This window comes from Amphiura filiformis, chromosome 1 (assembly GCF_039555335.1).
Source record: "Amphiura filiformis chromosome 1, Afil_fr2py, whole genome shotgun sequence".
Taxonomy (NCBI): Eukaryota; Metazoa; Echinodermata; class Ophiuroidea; order Amphilepidida; family Amphiuridae; genus Amphiura; species Amphiura filiformis.
In genome coordinates, this window is record NC_092628.1 from 68,676,107 (window position 1) to 68,696,772 (window position 20,666).

The 20,666-nt window shown below is 35.3% G+C and overlaps 1 protein-coding gene across 1 annotated transcript in view; it reads right to left on the reverse strand.

The window, feature by feature from the left end:
- The window catches only part of LOC140152026 (ornithine aminotransferase, mitochondrial-like), a 57,407-nt gene that overhangs the window by 23,895 nt on the left and 12,846 nt on the right, over positions 1 to 20,666 (reverse strand). The window contains exons 4-6 of the mRNA XM_072174330.1: positions 6,026 to 6,249; positions 4,756 to 4,878; positions 3,376 to 3,504 (exon numbers count right to left, since the gene is read on the reverse strand). Of these exons, the coding sequence (XP_072030431.1) occupies positions 3,376 to 3,504; positions 4,756 to 4,878; positions 6,026 to 6,249 (476 nt within the window). The remainder of the gene's footprint in view (positions 1 to 3,375; positions 3,505 to 4,755; positions 4,879 to 6,025; positions 6,250 to 20,666) is intronic.

Sequence of the window (20,666 nt, forward strand, 5' to 3'; positions counted from 1 at the left end):
ACCGTACTCCCTCTGTTTGTTAGCTTCCCAAGTGGACTACTTACTTTGACTTGCGGTTAACATTTTTAACATGGAGAGTTAGGCCAATTTCTAGCCTAACTAAAATTGGCCATGATGTAATGCATCTTTAAATGGATCTGGCTTGTGACTGGTCGCCCAGATCTCGCTAAGGTTTAAATCCTATGTGATGCGATCAAGCGAAATCAGTCGCAACTCTGAAATATTGATTTTGAGATATAGCCAATGTTTTGTGTTGGTTTGGAAACTCATTAATTCCCCATAGTCATATCTTTGGAACTGATTGTTCAATTTCAATAGAGTTTTTCTGAAAAATGCAGCTTTTTACTATCCTATAAAAAACTGAAAATTTAATATTTCCAAATTCTGACTGATTTAGCTTGATCGCATCACATATGCCTCTGCAGTTCTGAGAAATTGCACTCACATCCAGGAAACATAGTACCTCCAGTGGAGGCATAAAAATTGGGGAAAAATAAAAGGAAATAGAATGATAAAATCAAAAGAAAAAGCAAAGGGAGCAAGAAATAAAGTGTGCGATTGAAATATGTTGTGGGAGAAAATAGATAAAAAAAAGAAGCCAAAGTAAGATTATTGCACCTCATCACAATTAAAAAACATGTTTAAACAGAAACATTAGTTAACATCATCATTATTGTATATGCAATCTGTTCCAAAATTATACTTTAGTCAGCCAAACAAGGTCTGAGAAATTAAAAAGTTTTGGAAGGAAATAAAAGACACTGAATGAGTCTGAAGGAGAATAGTGGCTAAAATCATTGTACATGCAGCATCAAAACTGAAACTAAAACTTAATACACCATTATTTTTGTGCACAGAACTGTTGGAAATTATGCATGTTGTTTATTTTGCGGAATGTATGCAAGTGTAATGTAACTTTATTATAAAAACTGTATTTTCGCGCCTGCATGTCCACTTGTGAAATTTGCAAAAATAAAAACTTTTGCAAAAATAACAGCGTATTCAATAAATAACCACGCAATCGTCTCACTATTGTCATACATGGCATGGATCACCTTGAATTTTGACAAATATATCCATATGCATACAATGTGCTGCCTAAGTTCAGGGTAATCTAACAACATGTGGAGGCTTACAGGATAATGACTGTGAGCTATAGCAAGATTGGTCAAGGCAATCAGGGCACAATAAAATAAGTTGGTAAAAACAAAACACAATTGTGAAATTGCTACACATTACACATCACTGGAAGAAAACGTCCACCCAGACCTCAATTATTAAATGACAACACTTAAATCTGCTATGATTCCCATTTAACGTGGAACTACACCCAGGGATGCCAACCTTGCAACTCAAGAAACTGTACTCACAGACCCCAAAAACTGTATTTTGCCATACAAAACTGTATTTTGCCATACAAAACTGTATTTTTAGGGAGCGAAGCGACCGTAGCATCGCGTCATGCAGCGTCATGGGCCGATTAAGGCCTCCTGGTGGGGTCCAGGGCAACGGCCCGGTGGTCGAGGGAGCGAAGCCCCCCGAAGCTAGAGTGTTTTTACACTGTAAAAACCATTTTAAGCCCCTTACAGAAGATAAATTTGATAGTTAAAATGCAATTTTCAAAGAGGTTCCATTTTGGAGTTACAGCACCTTTTAATGTACACTATCCTATACTTAACCATGTACAAGGCATTTTTGAAACTGCTGCACTGGCTTTATTACATGATTTGCATGGCTGGCCTTCGTATATGATGCACTATTACAAACTCATAATTCATTGATTTAAGTGGACCATTCCACCAGAAGCCAAACACCCACCTCCCCCCCACCCCCACCCGGGGGCTACTGGTGATTACTATTTTTCACAGCAAGGACAAGGTATGTATCAACAAGAAATTAAAATGTAAAATTCAAAGAGGCTCCATTTTCGAGTTATAGCACTTTTTAATGTCCACTTTCCTATATACTTAACCATGTACAACGCATTTTTGAAACGGCTGCACTGGCTTTATTACATGATTGGCGTGGCTGACCTTCATATATGATGCACAATTTCATACTAATAATTCATTGATTCAAGTGGACCATTCCACCAGAACTCAAACACCCACCTCCCCACCCCCACTCCAGGGGGGGGGGTCACCTGTGTGGCCTACCTCACATCATAGATACATGCTTGAAACACTGAAGCATATTTGAATAAATATTAATGTGCCACTGCCTGCACCATTAATTTTTTTAATGTGCATGCATCATCCGAAAGTCGGCAGTTAGGAAACCATCTTGTAGGCCTTTTCTTTTGCACCAATAAATAGTTGACTAAATACTTTTAGAAGACATTGCATATGTATATGTAATAATATTAATGTGCATGAACCATCTGAAAGTCAAGAACAAATCATTTTGGAAACCATATTGTAGGCCTATTTAAACATGTTAAATATTTTTTAATGTGGATCATCCGAAAGTCGGCAGAAAAACGCTGTAGGAATCCATCTTGTAGGCCTATTCTTTTGCACCAGTAGAGCTAAATAGTTGACTAAGTATACCTTCAGAAGACATTGCATAGGTAGCAGTTAGATAGTTAATAAAAAATATTAATGTGCATGAACCATCTGAAAGTCAAGAGAAAATTATTTCGGAAACCATCTTGTAGGCTTACTAAACATGTCAAATATTTTTTAATGTGCATGCATCATCCCGAAAGTCGGCAGAATGCGTGATTAACGGGCAGTGGAGTCGGAACGAAACCCGATTTTGTTTCAACTTTTTATACAATGCTAGGCTTCAAATTATCGGTTATTTTAACTCCAGTAAGTGAAATTTACATTAGTCGTTTACGGGTTTTTTTTCGATAGGCTAAACAGAAAATCGTATTTTTTGAGGGGAAAACATAAAATCGTATTTTAAACAGAAAATCATACAAAATACGGCAAAATCGTACTGGTTGGCATCCCTGTACACCCCTTGATAAATTTGTGACTATTTTTGCATTTTTCTCAAAAAATAATAACACACTGGTAACAAAAGTTATGTATATTATACAGGCAAGGAATCCAGTTACTACACTGGAATTTCAGTGACTCAAGACAAGCGATACATTATTTATAAAATAAGAAAAGAGGTACCGCTAGAATGTACCTCGTTTCTTAACATATATAATGAACCCCTTGTCTTGAATCACTGAAATTTCAGTGAAGTAATTGGATTTCTTGCCCCTATAATATACGTAAGTTTTGTTACCAGTGTGTAGTTATTTTTGGAGAAAAATGCAAAATTATTCACAAAATTTATCAGAGGGTGTAGTACCACCTTAACAAAGCAGTAAAGAATATATTGGGCTCCACGATACATTGAAGAAGTGGTTATACTTACGGGATACAAGCCTCCTGATAATGCCTTGCCAAGGATGAGAAGATCTGAACGTACGCCCTCATGATCAATAGCCAGTCTCTTCCCTGTCCTGGCAAGTCCTGTTTGGATTTCATCTGCAATCCACAATACCTGCATTAAGTAAGATACAAGATCAGATTAGGCATTCTTGTATTGTTTGTAAAATGTTTTGTCAAATAAAATACATCTTTAAAATATTAAAATTTATTACTCGGAGTTTCACGTCTAAAACGGCGATCATCAGATAAATAGCTATGTATTCATTTATCTTATTTTTGTCTCTTTCTGTTTGTTACAAGTAATCAGAAAATATCATTAAAAAATATTCAATAAAGATCGATTCATCGTATCGTGTCCCTGCTGCTTTGATTAATTATTAAATGTAGCGCCACCATTTTTCCCGATCGAACCTTTCATAAATCACTATATGCTTGATGGCCGAACTTCATTAAGTATGCACAATATCTACTAAATATTCATATTGACATTTCGATATAAATATTCATATTCACATTACGGACCAATCAGAACACTTCGATGTAAATCAGTCTTGCCGGTTCTGAATGCATAATTAGTGCTTAATCTCTTAGGGGGAGAGGGGCAAGTAAATGAATACCATTTAAAACAATCATTTACGGTGAAATCTAATTATAAATTTATTAAAACATCAGAAAGAGTAAAAAATCAGACAGATTCACACACAATATTTGTTAAAAACGTATTTTATTTCACACATTGTACAAATATCACAAACAATACAAGAATGCCTACAGCTCTTGGTTCAAACATGGGAGTAACTTTTAAATTTTCTTAGACAAAGCAAATACTGTTAATTGTGTTGGATTACCCATGCTATAACAAACTTAGGGCACTGATCCGATTGTGAATGTTAATTGTCTAGAGTGACTGCGTGTAACAGTTACAGGGGTGCACAATTATGATACCATTTTTAAATGCTAAGCAATTTTTCCAGCTCATCTCACATTTTCAAACTACCTCAACTTCAACAAGTAGGGTGTAATTTGGTAACACAAGTAATATAGTTAGAAACTGTGCTACCACCTTGTGGAATGATCTTACTGCGCCAATTGTCAAGTGCCAAACTATTGCTTCATTTAAAACCATTGTAAGCCACCATCTTTTGTAGTTACTTTTTCCCACTTGTCTTTTCGGTTGTGAGTGTGGGGGGATTATAGGTATGGGCGGTGTTATAGGTAGGGGTGGGGGTGTGTGTGTAATGTTGTGTATGTTTGTCTTTTAGGCATCCCTTTATTTAAGTGGCCACTATTGGCCTAGCTTCTGCCACATGTTATAAATATATATACTTACGCTTTGACACCTATTTTTGTAGCCTAAACTTACATTGTTTTTAGTGCAGATGTCACGTACACCACGTAAGTAACCATTATCTGGTACAACCACACCAGCCTCACCCTGAATGGGTTCTACCATGAACGCGCACACATTGGGGTCTTGAACTGCAGCCTGAAAGTACAAATTAAATTACAAAGGTTATTGGAGACAACCATGTGCATGAATACAAGTCATTATTATCTGGTCATGGGCAATGCTTCATTTCTAAGTTACCGGGATATCTAATCATATTAATTAATCTCATTACATCAGTCCTGTTACCAATTCCAGAAACATGCAGCAAGTATAGCTTACTCAAAAATTTGGTTTGATCTCACTTCCCCTAAGTTATTGTTAGTTTGACAATCACAATGTGGTGATCTTTTTGTGAATTGGTGGAGGTATTGCAATAGATGTGGACTGACCATGAATTTATACCATGTTTCTTAAGCCCAAATTAAAATAAATTGATTGATTGTCCATAGATCTCCTCCAATATAGGGTCAGTTGATTTTTTTAAAGATCATAGCCAAAACATGAACAGGCCTAATCAGCTTAATAATAGTGAATTTTGACATTTCTCTGATGTATAACACTTAATTCATGTTTTAAACTAGTTTAGAAATGTCAAGAAACTGTTTGTTTAACTGTTAAAACCTTTCAGGATATTAAACCTTTTGAAAGAGAAAAACTTTTTTCTGGCATTTTCAAAATTAGGGTCGGTATTCTTTTGACAGTAAAACAAAACAAAAAACCACCTATTTTCCATATTTTTCATATTAGGGTCGGTCGGATGAAGACAACCAAACAACTTTTTTTGGCCTAATACAACCTGTGCAGTGATCTAATATTGACATGCCTCTCATAATGGACATTTGGGTTCAATCATGTAGCAATGTCATTACAATACCAAAGTGTCAATGGGTCTTTCCCTCTGCATCCGTTACCCTTTCGGTCCCAAGATTTTTTTCTTTATCATTTAATATCCCAACTTCATATCAATTTCTTTTCCCTCCTGTCCATACACGTTGGACTATCACTTTGAAGCAGCAGTGATATGCCTTGCTGCCAGATAAGACCTGTGACATTCACTATTTGAACTGCAGGTTACATGTCACCTTGTCTCTAATTTGATAGATTACCAATTTGATCTGCAATTTCCAATACATGCTCACTATTTTTTAATTTCCTCATCTACATGTAAAATTTACATCAATTAGGTTACACAAAAAAATTACTCAATATAATCAGTCATTAAAATGCATAACACTGCAATTACCTCCAATGCTTTCAAGTCATTATATGGAATGATTTCAAATCCAGGCATAAAAGGGCCAAAACCTTCATAGCTGTCAGGATCCGTGGAACTTGACACAGCCGCTAGAGTGCGCCCCCAGAAATTGTTGGCAGCAAAGATGATCTTGGCTTGGTTCTTGGGAACACCTTTCACCTTGTATGCCCACTTTCTGGCTAACTTACATGCAGTCTCTCCTCCTTCAACACCTGTAACAATATGGAAGAAGAAAACATAATTGCAAATCCAAAAACATGTCACAAAACCTTTCATTCGACTAACCTACTGCTGAAATGTTACCTTCTGGTTTCAGAACAGATGCTAACCCTGGGGTAGGGGTACTCCCTGAATATAAGTGCTGGTATGGATTTGAAGCCTGAATGAAACCTTTTCCCCCAAATTCTCCTCACTTTTTGTTACTCAATGAATAATTTTACAAATAAATTTGAATACATTTTAAATAAGGCCAAGAAAAAACATGTTTGTTTCCTGTAGCAGGTCTAAAAAGTCAAATGCGAAATGCGGTTTTTTATTTATTTATTTTTTAAATCCATGCCTTGAATGCGAATTGGAATGGGAATTTACAGTGGGTTTCTCCGACACCCACAAAAATCACATTTCTTCATATTCAAGAATAATTTTATGATCCCCTTTCAACCTGTAAATTAAAAAAGGTATTTAAAAAAATGTGTGATGTTTTCTCCAGTAGTTTTTCACTACAAGCGTTTATGTAATGTGTAAATGTTTTCTCCAGTAGTGTTTTATATTATTTTTTTGCGATTTTCTGGTGGTTTTTTTTTTTTTCCTTTTTAAGCAAAAAAAAATCAAATGCGCAAAATAAGCCGTCAAAACGAAATGCGCGCGCTACAGGAAACAAACTTGTTTTTTTTTTGGCCTAACCTCTCCATGATTGCACTGGATGATTTCCTTTTAAATTTTATATTTCTGTAAGTTTCTATCACAATTTTCCAATTTAGTTTGACTCATTTTCTATGGCGAAGAGGTAGGAGAGGGCCTTTTTTTTCAATCCAATGACCATCTCCCTTTTTAGTGCCAAATTTCTAAACTGAATAACCCCTATTTTTTAAATTACTGGCAGCTCACAATCATTCTCCTCTTCAATCAATCTGCTACATTTCATATGAAACAGATCATTTTAAAACTTATTGTGTGTGTTTGTATACAAAATATTAGAAACGGTCACCTATGCAGATCATTGAAAAATCTTATTTACTAAAAATTACTTCTTATATTATAGAACTTCACAACTTCTCACCACCACCCCATTTGGACAGATAATGTGTCTTGGATGAGACATGATACTGTAGCCATCATAAATAGTTAAGTCCACGTGAACAGTTGAAAATATTTAATTTATTTTTAATCATCTAAGGGAGTGATCTACATATACCTGGATGATTCAGAATATTCAAATATATTTTCACAACTTTTGCCAAATATAACAACTTTCAATTGATTTGTATGAGAATTGTAATCATTTGATATACATCGGGTAAAATCTCATTGTACTTACTGTGACCCATAATATGCACATTGTCTCAAAACACCTGATATGTACCCAACTGGTTTATCTTCAGTCAACAGTTGATGTTATGTGTGTACCTTGATTGTACTAAATTATTTAATCTAATAATTTCAACTTTCAAACGGCACTGTGAATGTGCAATCTTCAGTAGATACTGTCTAATACAGCATTGTATTACAACTAATAATCTGAGCATTCAGAGGAACCTTCAATGTGCTATATTCAGTAGATAGCATTGTATTACAACTAATAATCTGAGCAGTCAGAGGAACCTTCAATGTGTTATCTTCAGTAGATAGCATTGTATTACAACTAATAATCTGAGCATTCAGAGGCACCTTCAATGTGTTATTTTCAGTAGATAGCATTGTATTACAACTAATAATCTGAGCATTCAGAGGCGCCTCCAATGTGCTATCTTCAGTAGATAGCATTGTATTACAACTAATAATCTGAGCATTCTGAGGTACCTTCAATGTGCTATCTTCAGTAGATAGCATTGTATTACAACTAACAATCTGAGCATTCAGAGGAACCTTCAATGTGTTATCTTCAGTAGATAGCATTGTATTAAACCTATAATAACAGCATTCTGAGGCACCTTCAATGTGTTATCTTCAGTAGATAGCATTGTATTACAACTAATAATCTGAGCAGTCAGAGGCACCTTCAATGTGCTATCTTCAGTAGATAGCATTGCATTACAACTAATAATCTGAGCATTCAGAGGAACCTTCAATGTGCTATCTTCAGTAGATAGCATTGTATTACAACTAATAATCTGAGCATTCTGAGGCACCTTCAATGTGCTATCTTCAGTAGATAGCATTGTATTACAACTAATAATCTGAGCATTCTGAGGCACCTTCAATGTGCTATTTTCAGTAGATAGCATGGTATTACAACTAATAATCTTAGCATTCAGAGGCACCTTCAATGTGCTATCTTCAGTAGATAGCATTGTATTACAACTAATAATCTGAGCATTCAGAGGAACCTTCAATGTGCTATCTTCAGTAGATAGCATTGTATTACAACTAATAATCTGAGCAGTCAGAGGCACCTTCAATGTGCTATCTTCAGTAGATAGCATTGCATTACAACTAATAATCTGAGCATTCAGAGGAACCTTCAATGTGCTATCTTCAGTAGATAGCATTGTATTACAACTAATAATCTGAGCATTCAGAGGCACCTTCAATGTGCTATCTTCAGTAGATAGCATTGTATTACAACTAATAATCAGAGCATTCAGAGGCACCTTCAATGTGCTATCTTCAGTAGATAGCATTGTATTACAACTAATAATCTGAGCATTCAGAGGAACCTTCAATGTGCTATCTTCAGTAGATAGCATTGTATTACAACTAATAATCTGAGCATTCAGAGGCGCCTCCAATGTGCTATCTTCAGTAGATAGCATTGCATTACAACTAATAATCTGAGCATTCAGAGGCGCCTTCAATGTGCTATCTACAGTAGATAGCATTGTATTACAACTAATAATCTTAGCATTCAGAGGAGCCTTCAATGTGCTATCTTCAGTAGATAGCATTGTATTACAACTAATAATCAGAGCATTCAGAGGCACCTTCAATGTGCTATTTTCAGTAGATAGCATTGTATTACAAGTAATAATCTGAGCATTCAGAGGCACCTTCAATGTGCTATCTTCAGTAGATAGCATTGTATTACAACTAATAATCAGAGCATTCAGAGGCACCTTCAATGTGCTATTTTCAGTAGATAGCATTGTATTACAAGTAATAATCTGAGCATTCAGAGGCACCTTCAATGTGCTATCTTCAGTAGATAGCATGGTATTACAACTAATAATCTGAGCATTCAGAGGCACCTTCAATGTGTTATCTTCAGTAGATAGCATTGCATTACAACTAATAATCAGAGCATTCAGAGGCACCTTCAATGTGTTATCTTCAGTAGATAGCATTGCATTACAACTAATAATCAGAGCATTCTGAGGTACCTCCAATGTGCTATTTTCAGTAGATAGCATTGTATTACAACTAATAATCTTAGCATTCAGAGGAACCTTCAATGTGCTATTTTTAGTAGATAGCATTGTATTACAACTAATAATCTGAGCATTCAGAGGCACCTTCAATGTGCTATTTTCAGTAGATAGCATTGTATTACAACTAATAATCTGAGCATTCAGAGGCACCTTCAATGTGTTATCTTCAGTAGATAGCATTGTATTACAACTAATAATAGGCATATCACCTCAAAAATAATCGCAGCAGAAACATGTTATTTAATGTTCCTACATTATTGAGCTTTATTAAAGCATCACAAATCAAAAAACAGAATTGAAATCGGTCAATGCATTGTGACGTAGTGTCAATTTAAAGATGCTCGTAGATGGAATGAAATCCTGCCACAAATGGCTGTAATGACAAAATTGGCACATTTTAAGATTTTGAAGGTATATTTGGACGCTTGCTTGAAAAAGCAGCGTTAATTTAAATATCACATGTTAAATGCATATCTTTCCTGACTTCGTTACAGAAAACAAAATTAAAAAAATCTATCATTGAATAATTATAATAAATTAACCATATATACTATTTTAGCAATTACGGCCAATCTGCAGACAAATTAAATCTCAAAAAATGACTATGTTCAGCTAATTAATATGCAAAATTGATGCCAATAGAAAACCGTACATGATATAAAGGTGCGGTTTTTTTTGCACACATATGTATACAAAGTTCTTTCAATTGATAACAAAAAATACACAAAAAGTAATTAATTATGCAAATTAGGTAATTACAGCTAATTATGTATTTATGATATTATTATGCAAATTAGGCATGAGTAATTTTAGTTTTTTTCAATATTTAATGAACGTCTGTTCATTCATCATAAATTTTTAAGTATGATCCTGTTATGAGGTTGAATAAATGAACTGCAGTTAATTATTTAAAACAATACAAAAAATAAAAAGTTTGACATTTTGACGGTGTCTGGAATATAATTTTCATTTTTACTGTAAACATGGTATGTGTCACCATTACTCAAAGCCAAGTCCGAAAAGTAAAAATTAAAATTCAGTTGCAATGAGACTTTAAATTAACATTTTGTCATCTGGATTAACATGGGGATAATCGGTAAAAGCAAAAGCCATTTTACTGTACCGCGTGATACAAAAATAGTATGGTTTTGGACACACACAATGGCTTAGAGCTATTGTGGTTTGGAAAATTACTCCCTAAAAATATCATTGATTAATGTTTTGCTTCAACTAGTTTTAGGGAAGTGTTTCATTTGTTGTCGACGGAATTAATTTACATGCTAAGAAAGATTAGTATTTCAGCTAAATGGTGGTAGTTCCTTTACTTCAATAGGCCTATATTTACTGATTTATGAGCGATCTTCAAAAATCCATAAAAACAGGCAGTAGCTCTTAAACAAAACAATGTTTTTATTTAAGGACCCGATGTTAGCCTCGGAAAGGCTTCACACACCATTTATTAAAAATTTAAACAATTTGGATAAATGAAGCATATGAAGAAATTCATTTATCGACATGGATGTTTTCTAAAATTGGCCAAATTTGAAGCGCGCCTTTTCAATTCACTGTTATGCTTGCATGCACAGTGTAGCAGAATTATTGTGCAGCCACTGTGACATACCTACTAATAATCAGAGCATTCAGAGGCACCTTCAATGTGCTATCTTCAGTAGATAGCATTGTATTACAACTAATAATCTGAGCATTCTGAGGCACCTTCAATGTGCTATTTTCAGTAGATAGCATTGTATTACAACTAATAATCTGAGCATTCAGAGGAACCTTCAATGTGCTATCTTCAGTAGATAGCATTGTATTACAACTAATAATCAGAGCATTCTGAGGTACCTTCAATGTGCTATCTTCAGTAGATAGCATTGTATTACAACTAATAATCTGAGCATTCTGAGGCACTATGTGCTATCTTCAGTAGATAGCATTGTATTACAACTAATAATCTGAGCATTCAGAGGCACCTTCAATGTGCTATTTTCAGTAGATAGCATTGTATTACAACTAATAATCAGAGCATTCAGAGGCACCTTCAATGTGTTATCTTCAGTAGATAGCATTGTATTACAACTAATAATCTGAGCATTCTGAGGCACCTTCAATGTGTTATTTTCAGTAGATAGCATTGTATTACAACTAATAATCTGAGCATTCAGAGGCACCTTCAATGTGCTATCTTCAGTAGATAGCATTGTATTACAACTAATAATCTGAGCATTCAGAGGAACCTTCAATGTGCTATCTTCAGTAGATAGCATTGTATTACAACTAATAATCTGAGCATTCAGAGGCGCCTCCAATGTGCTATCTTCAGTAGATAGCATTGCATTACAACTAATAATCAGAGCATTCAGAGGCACCTTCAATGTGCTATCTTCAGTAGATAGCATTGTATTACAACTAATAATCTGAGCATTCAGAGGAACCTTCAATGTGCTATCTTCAGTAGATAGCATTGTATTACAACTAATAATCTGAGCATTCAGAGGCGCCTTCAATGTGCTATCTTCAGTAGATAGCATTGTATTACAACTAATAATCTGAGCATTCAGAGGAACCTTCAATGTGCTATCTTCAGTAGATAGCATGGTATTACAACTAATAATCTGAGCATTCAGAGGCGCCTTCAATGTGCTATCTTCAGTAGATAGCATTGTATTACAACAAATAATCTAAGCATTCAGAGGCACCTTCAATGTGCTATCTTCAGTAGATAGCATTGTATTACAACAAATAATCTGAGCATTCAGAGGAACCTTCAATGTGCTATCGTCAGTAGATAGCATTGTATTACAACTAATAATCAGAGCATTCAATGTGCTATCTTCAGTAGATAGCATGGTATTACAACTAATAATCAGAGCATTCAGAGGCACCTTCAATGTGCTATTTTCAGTAGATAGCATGGTATTACAACTAATAATCTGAGCATTCAGAGGCACCTTCAATGTGCTATCTTCAGTAGATAGCATTGTATTACAACTAATAATCTGAGCATTCAGAGGCACCTTCAATGTGCTATCTTCAGTAGATAGCATGGTATTACAACTAATAATCAGAGCATTCAGAGGCACCTTCAATGTGCTATTTTCAGTAGATAGCATTGTATTACAACTAATAATCAGAGCATTCTGAGGCACCTTCAATGTGCTATCTTCAGTAGATAGCATTGTATTACAACTAATAATCTGAGCATTCTGAGGTACCTCCAATGTGCTATTTTCAGTAGATAGCATTGTATTACAACTAATAATCTGAGCTGTCTGAAGCACCTTCAATGTGCTATCTTCAGTAGATAGCATTGTATTACAAGTAATAATCTGAGCATTCAGAGGCACCTTCAATGTGTTATCTTCAGTAGATAGCATTGCATTACAACTAATAATCAGAGCATTCAGAGGCACCTTCAATGTGCTATTTTCAGTAGATAGCATTGTATTACAACTAATAATCTGAGCATTCAGAGGCACCTTCAATGTGCTATTTTCAGTAGATAGCATTGTATTACAACTAATAATCTGAGCAGTCAGAGGCACCTTCAATGTGCTATCTTCAGTAGATAGCATTGTATTACAAGTAATAATCTGAGCATTCAGAGGCACCTTCAATGTGTTATCTTCAGTAGATAGCATTGTATTACAACTAATAATCAGAGCATTCAGAGGCACCTTCAATGTGCTATCTTAAGTAGATAGCATTGTATTACAACTAATAATCTGAGCATTCTGAGGCACCTTCAATGTGCTATTTTCAGTAGATAGCATTGTATTACAACTAATAATCTGAGCATTCAGAGGCACCTTCAATGTGCTATCTTCAGTAGATAGCATTGTATTACAACTAATAATCAGAGCATTCTGAGGTACCTCCAATGTGCTATTTTCAGTAGATAGCATTGTATTACAACTAATAATCTGAGCTGTCTGAAGCACCTTCAATGTGCTATCTTCAGTAGATAGCATTGCATTACAAGTAATAATCTGAGCATTCAGAGGCACCTTCAATGTGTTATCTTCAGTAGATAGCATTGTATTACAACTAATAATCAGAGCATTCAGAGGCACCTTCAATGTGCTATCTTCAGTAGATAGCATTGTATTACAACTAATAATCTGAGCATTCTGAGGCACCTTCAATGTGCTATTTTCAGTAGATAGCATTGTATTACAACTAATAATCTGAGCATTCAGAGGCACCTTCAATGTGTTATCTTCAGTAGATAGCATTGTATTACAAGTTACAACTAATAATCTGAGCAGTCAGAGGCACCTCCAATGTGCTATCTTCAGTAGATAGCATGGTATTACAACTAATAACCTGAGCATTCAGAGGCACCTTCAATGTGCTATCTTCAGTAGATAGCATTGTATTACAACTAATAATCTGAGCATTCAGAGGAACCTTCAATGTGTTATCTTCAGTAGATAGCATTGTATTACAACTAATAATCTGAGCAGTCAGAGGCACCTCCAATGTGTTATCTTCAGTAGATAGCATTGTATTACAACTAATAATCTTAGCATTCAGAGGCACCTTCAATGTGCTATTTTCAGTAGATAGCATTGTATTACAACTAATAATCTGAGCATTCAGAGGAACCTTCAATGTGCTATCTTCAGTAGATAGCATTGTATTACAACTAATAGTCTGAGCAGTCTGAGCAGCATACAAAAAAAAAGGGGTTTAAAAATTTTGCAGAACAAATTTTCTTTCTGGTTTAGTAGTAATTTGCAAAATACTGAATTATTTTCAGATTTTACATCTCAAACGTGGCACAAAATTCATAACGCTAAACTCAGAATCAAGTTTCAAGTGCCTAAAAATCTGAGCATTCAGAGGCACCTTCAATGTGCTATCTTCAGTACATAGCATTGTATTACAACTAATAATCTGAGCATTCAGAGGCACCTTCAATGTGCTATCTTCAGTAGATAGCATTGTATTACAACTAATAATCTGAGCTGTCTGAGGCACCTTCAATGTGCTATATTCAGTAGATAGCATTGTATTACAACTAATAATCTTAGCATTCAGAGGAACCTTCAATGTGCTATTTTCAGTAGATAGCATTGTATTACAACTAATAATCTGAGCATTCAGAGGCACCTTCAATGTGCTATTTTCAGTAGATAGCATTGTATTACAACTAATAGTCTTAGCATTCAGAGGCACCTTCAATGTGCTATCTTCAGTAGATAGCATTGTATTACAACTAATAATCTGAGCATTCAGAGGCACCTTCAATGTGTTATCTTCAGTAGATAGCATTGCATTACAACTAATAATCAGAGCATTCAGAGGCACCTTCAATGTGCTATCTTCAGTAGATAGCATTGTATTACAACTAATAGTCTGAGCATTCAGAGGCACCTTCAATGTGCTATCTTCAGTAGATAGCATTGTATTACAACTAATAATCAGAGCATTCAGAGGCACCTTCAATGTGCTATCTTCAGTAGATAGCATTGTATTACAACTAATAATCTGAGCATTCAGAGGCACCTTCAATGTGCTATCTTCAGTAGATAGCATTGTATTACAACTAATAATCTGAGCATTCAGAGGCACCTTCAATGTGTTATCTTCAGTAGATAGCATTGCATTACAACTAATAATCAGAGCATTCAGAGGCACCTTCAATGTGATATTTTCAGTAGATAGCATTGTATTACAACTAATAATCTTAGCATTCAGAGGCACCTTCAATGTGCTATCTTCAGTAGATAGCATTGTATTACAACTAATAGTCTGAGCAGTCTGAGCAGCATACAAAAAAAAGGGGTTTAAAAATTTTGCAGAACAAATTTTCTTTCTGGTTTAGTAGTAATTTGCAAAATACTGAATTATTTTCAGATTTTACATCTCAAACGTGGCACAAAATTCATAACGCTAAACTCAGAATCAAGTTTCAAGTGCCTAAAAATCTGAGCAGTCAGAGGCACCTTCAATGTGTGATCTTCAGTAGATAGCATTGTATTACAACTAATAATCTGAGCAGTCAGAGGCACCTCCAATGTGCTATCTTCAGTAGATAGCATTGTATTACAACTAATAATCTGAGCATTCAGAGGAACCTTCAATGTGCTACCTTCAGTAGATAGCATTGTATTACAACTAATAATCTGAGCATTCTGAGGCACCTTCAATGTGCTATCTTCAGTAGATAGCATTGTATTACAACTAATAATCTGAGCATTCTGAGGTACCTCCAATGTGCTATCTTCAGTAGATAGCATTGTATTACAACTAATAATCTGAGCATTCTGAGGCACCTTCAATGTGCTATCTTCAGTAGATAGCATTGTATTACAACTAATAATCTGAGCATTCTGAGGCACCTTCAATGTGCTATCTTCAGTAGATAGCATTGTATTACAGCTAAATTATGAACTGATTTTACATACTTGTACATCAAATACCTATTTGATTTAAAGTTTTCAATAGGTTTTGATGTTTTCAATACAAAGAAGAATTACTTTGTAGCAGTGACTTTATTTGTCTACTAATATTAAAACATTTGCAACAGATATTTGATACTTTGCACAAAATACTTGTCCCTGTACTGACACATAAAAAAAAATACAAAAAGCTGCATTTCATATTAGGTTTTCAATTTCTCACAAGCTTTGAGACTCAGGATTTAATTAAGGTGGCCTTAGGTTTTTATGTAATGCAATTATATGAAGTATAACATGTTTTTATATACTAAGTATTGTACTGTGTCTATCTATATAATAATACGCTATTCTCTGTCTCTCTGTCTGTCTGTCTGTCTGTCTGTCTGTGACTGCTAATGTGAGGCCGTCGTAGGTCGTACGGGGCCCAAACTCGGTGGGTGGGTGTAGTTCTGTCCTGGCAAGAAGAAGTTTATGTTTGTAAAGTCATCTGACCCGGGGTCCCCTCCCAGGGGTCATTTGAGGTCAAATTACTAAAAACTGTTGTGTGAGGCTGTAGTACGTCGTACGGGGCCCAAACTCGGTGGGTGGGTGTAGTTCTGTCCTGGCAAGAATAAGTTTAGGTTCGTTAAGTCATCTGACCCCAGGGGTCAAATTGAGGTCAAATTACTAAAACTGTCGTATGGGCATGAAACTTGGTAGGTACAGTCAACATTTAGAGCCAAAATTTTGGAAGGTCATTTGGGGTCACCAAGGTCACCCAGGGGTCATCTGAGGTCAAATTACTAAAAACTGTCATACGGGCATGAAACTTGGTGGGTACAGACAACATTTAGAGCCAAAATTTTGAAAGGTCATTTTGGGGTCATCCAAGGTCACCCACAGGTCATTTGAGGTCAAATTAGTAAAAACTGTTGTATGGGCATGAAACTTGATGGGTACAGACAACATTGAGAGCCAATTTTTTGGAAGGTCATTTTGGGGTCATCCGAGGTCCTCCCATGGGTCATTTGAGGTCAAATTACTAAAAACTGTTGTGTGAGGCTGTAGTAGGTCGTACGGGGCCCAAACTCGGTGGGTGGGTGTAGTTCTGTCCTGGCAAGAATTAAGTTTAGGTTAGTTAAGTCATCTGACCCGGGGCCCCCTCCCAGGGGTCAACTGAGGTCAAATTACTAAAAACTGTCGTATGGGCATGAAACTTGGTAGGTACAGTCAACAGTTAGAGCCAAAATTTTGGAAGGTCATTTAGGGGTCACCAAGGACACCCAGGGGTCATCTGAGGTCAAATTACTAAAAACTGTCATACGGGCATGAAACTTGGTGGGTACAGACAACATTTAGAGCCAAAATTTTGAAAGGTCATTTTGGGGTCATCCAAGGTCACCCACAGGTCATTTGAGGTCAAATTAGTAAAAACTGTTGTATGGGCATGACGCATGAAACTTGATGGGTACAGACAACATTGAGAGCCAATTTTTGGAAGGTCATTTTGGGGTCATCCAAGGTCACCCACGGGTCATCTGAGGTCAAATTAGTAAAAACTGTCGTATGGGCATGAAACTTGGTGGGTACAGTCAACATTTAGAGCCAAATTTTTGGAAGGTAATTTTGGGGTCATCAGGGTCATCTGAGGTCAAATTAGTAAAAACTGTCATATGGGCATGAAACTTGGTGGGTACAGTCACCATCAGCCAGATGTCAGCGCCCAGCCGAGAACCGCCAAAATGGGTAACCGCCTAGTACTATATATTGTTATCATGTGCATTGTTAGTGCAAGATTGCTATGTTATAGGGGGAAAGCATATAATGTGAATAAACTAGTTTGAATTGAATTGAATGTTCACTCTTTATGTATCAACAGCAAAAAATAAGTCAAAATTTGTTTAACTAGGACAAAATTAATTGTTGGAAGTACAGTCAGCCAAAGAAGTAAGGTACCAGTTGTGTTCACCCCTGTATCCTAAATAAAGACAAATATGTCAAAATTAAAACAAGCAGCCAATACCCATGGTCTTTAGCTCTGATTTAAGACATTATTGGTTGAAATTTGTTGAGAATTAAAGAAACAGTGATCTAAAACTTAATGAAGAAACAAAATCGAAAGTTGCACTTTTGTGTTATAATCAATGAAAGCACGACGCTAGTTTTAACGTGTTAATCAATGGAAGCACGGCGCTAGTTCTCAAGTTCGCGAACGCGTTGTGTACAAATCAATAGTGCATGCAATGGAGAAAACTGCAACTTTTAAATTGGCATCTCTTGGGTTTTTGGATCGTTGTGTTTTTATTTCTAGAACAATTTCAACAAATTAGGTCTTAAATTTGAGCTAAAAAATGCAGCTATTGGCTGCTGGTTCCATTATGACATATCTGTCTTTGTTTAGGATATACAGGGGTGAACATAACTGGTACCTTAATTTTTTGGCTTACTGTATTTGTGACACAACATCTTGACACCCTGCTATTAAAATTGAGTAACATTCAGCACCTGAATTTTTTCAAGCATATTTTTTATTGTTGCTTGACACATGATAAAGATTCTAGCAAACCCTTCTGAAATTTATTTTTTCACAACCATGTTACCAACTGATTTTTCACAACCATGTTGAATGGATGAGCTTCTTGAAAAAGGTGGGTTATAATAAATAATATTACAATGGAATGAGTAAGACCTCACTGTTGACATTTTAGGCCAACGGCAATGAATTCATACTTTCCTCTTGAAGCGCTCATCATTTTTCAAAACTGGCCAAAACTTTCATTATTTTCATTCAAATCCCAATTTTCTTTAACTTGATGTTATTTTGAAATTGTTTTCTTGTCAGTTATGTTTGTGTCATTCTTGTAAGCATTTTAGCAGTGTTTTGCAACAGTAGGGGTACAGCATGTGCTAATTAATGGACATTTTAGAATCCCTCGTCCCTTTCCGGAGCATTTTTAGATGTGCTTGCAATAATATTAATTTATTTAAAAAAAATTTTATTTCATAATATGAACCTATGATATGCTGTAGTAATTCATTTGGAACATGTTTTATTGTTTGAATCCATATACAACCCTGTACAAATAGCAAATAATGAAATGATGCCAAATAATGAATAATGAAATGTGACCTCGTCCCCTTCTCAAGATCTCCAAGAGGAAACTATGAATTCATTGCCGAATGGCGATGGCCTTCTTATTTTGCGCATTGGGGATATTTTCAGTTGCAGGCATGAGAATAATCATCCATGAAAAACCTGAAAAGTTTGGAAAGGCCTGAAAAGGTGTGTGAAATTAGGCTAAAAAGGCCAAAAACAGGCTGAAATTAAAAGGAATTTATGCAAGTAGAAACCAGTTGCATCTTTTTTGTTTTAGTTTTTCTCAAGTGGATTGACTTTGACTGAAATGCTTTGAAAACAATTTCTTTTAAATTCAAAAATGTTTGCAAAAATTTTCCAGATTTTTCAAGCTTGCTGGTATCAGCGTCATTTAGCCTCTTCCAGAAAAAAAAGAAAGAAAAAAATGTCTGACAAACAGACCCTTCTTATAAAGTCTGTCCACCTGTAGAACAGGGTGGTGGCTTTTTTTGTCCCCTTACAAAGGAATACTGAAATCCAGCATGTTGCATACAATCAATTGATATCTTTTGCTACTACTGCTGCATAAATTACAGGGTGAATAAAAAAAAGTGCAATAGAGCTAAGAATCAATATTTATGTAAGAACCAAGTTGAACTTTCCCATTATTTAAAGTTTTTATAAATGCCACACTAAATAGTCACCTTCTGTGCAAAAATGAGGTGACTCGCTACTACCGTTTAATTTTTATGAGTCCTCTTGCTGCGATACCCAATTTCATTATTTGTCCACGAGGTACCATGTATTTTGATTGAGAGCACACAATGCACGATAATAGCACCAGCTCTGAAACTGACTTTAACTTAAATAAGGTTGATTTTGCGTTACTTTAATTTTTTTCCTGTTCAAACAAACTTTCTAACATTACTTTAAGTCCTTCATACCTCACTCGACTCCAACTCCAGTTTTTTTTTATCCCTAATATGTCCAACTTACTGGATATTTTGTAATTCACTCCACTTCAATTTGCGCGCATTTCATTTCGACATTTGAAAAACGTGCCTACAAATTTATGTTTTTGATAGAGAATAAACATTGTTAAAGTAAAGGGAAAATGAAAATAAGAACAAATAATGTTTCTTCTCCTTTTAAAAACAAGACCAAGGACAGTAACATATTGGGTGCTCCATTTTATTTCAATGCCAATGAGGTTAAGAAAATGGCAGTTGTTCCAAATCTACCTTACACAGAGTGGGCTGACATTCAAATTTAAGATGTCTCTTGGACAAACGTTAAAATTGGGTATCGCTATAAAATGTGTCATAAAAACAAAACGGTAAATGCTAATTCCTAGATTTTTTCACACATGATCTTTAATGGATATGTTATGTATAAAATGTTTTAAAACCTAAAAGGTTCAACTCGGTTCTTAAATAAAAATGGACTCTTTTCTCTATTTCACTTTTTTTGACTCACCCTGTAGCAGCAATTCAACATCATATCAAATGAATGGTATTAATTTAATATTCATAAATAATTGCTGGTCTTTTATTCGTGCACTTTGCAAAGGTACAATTATG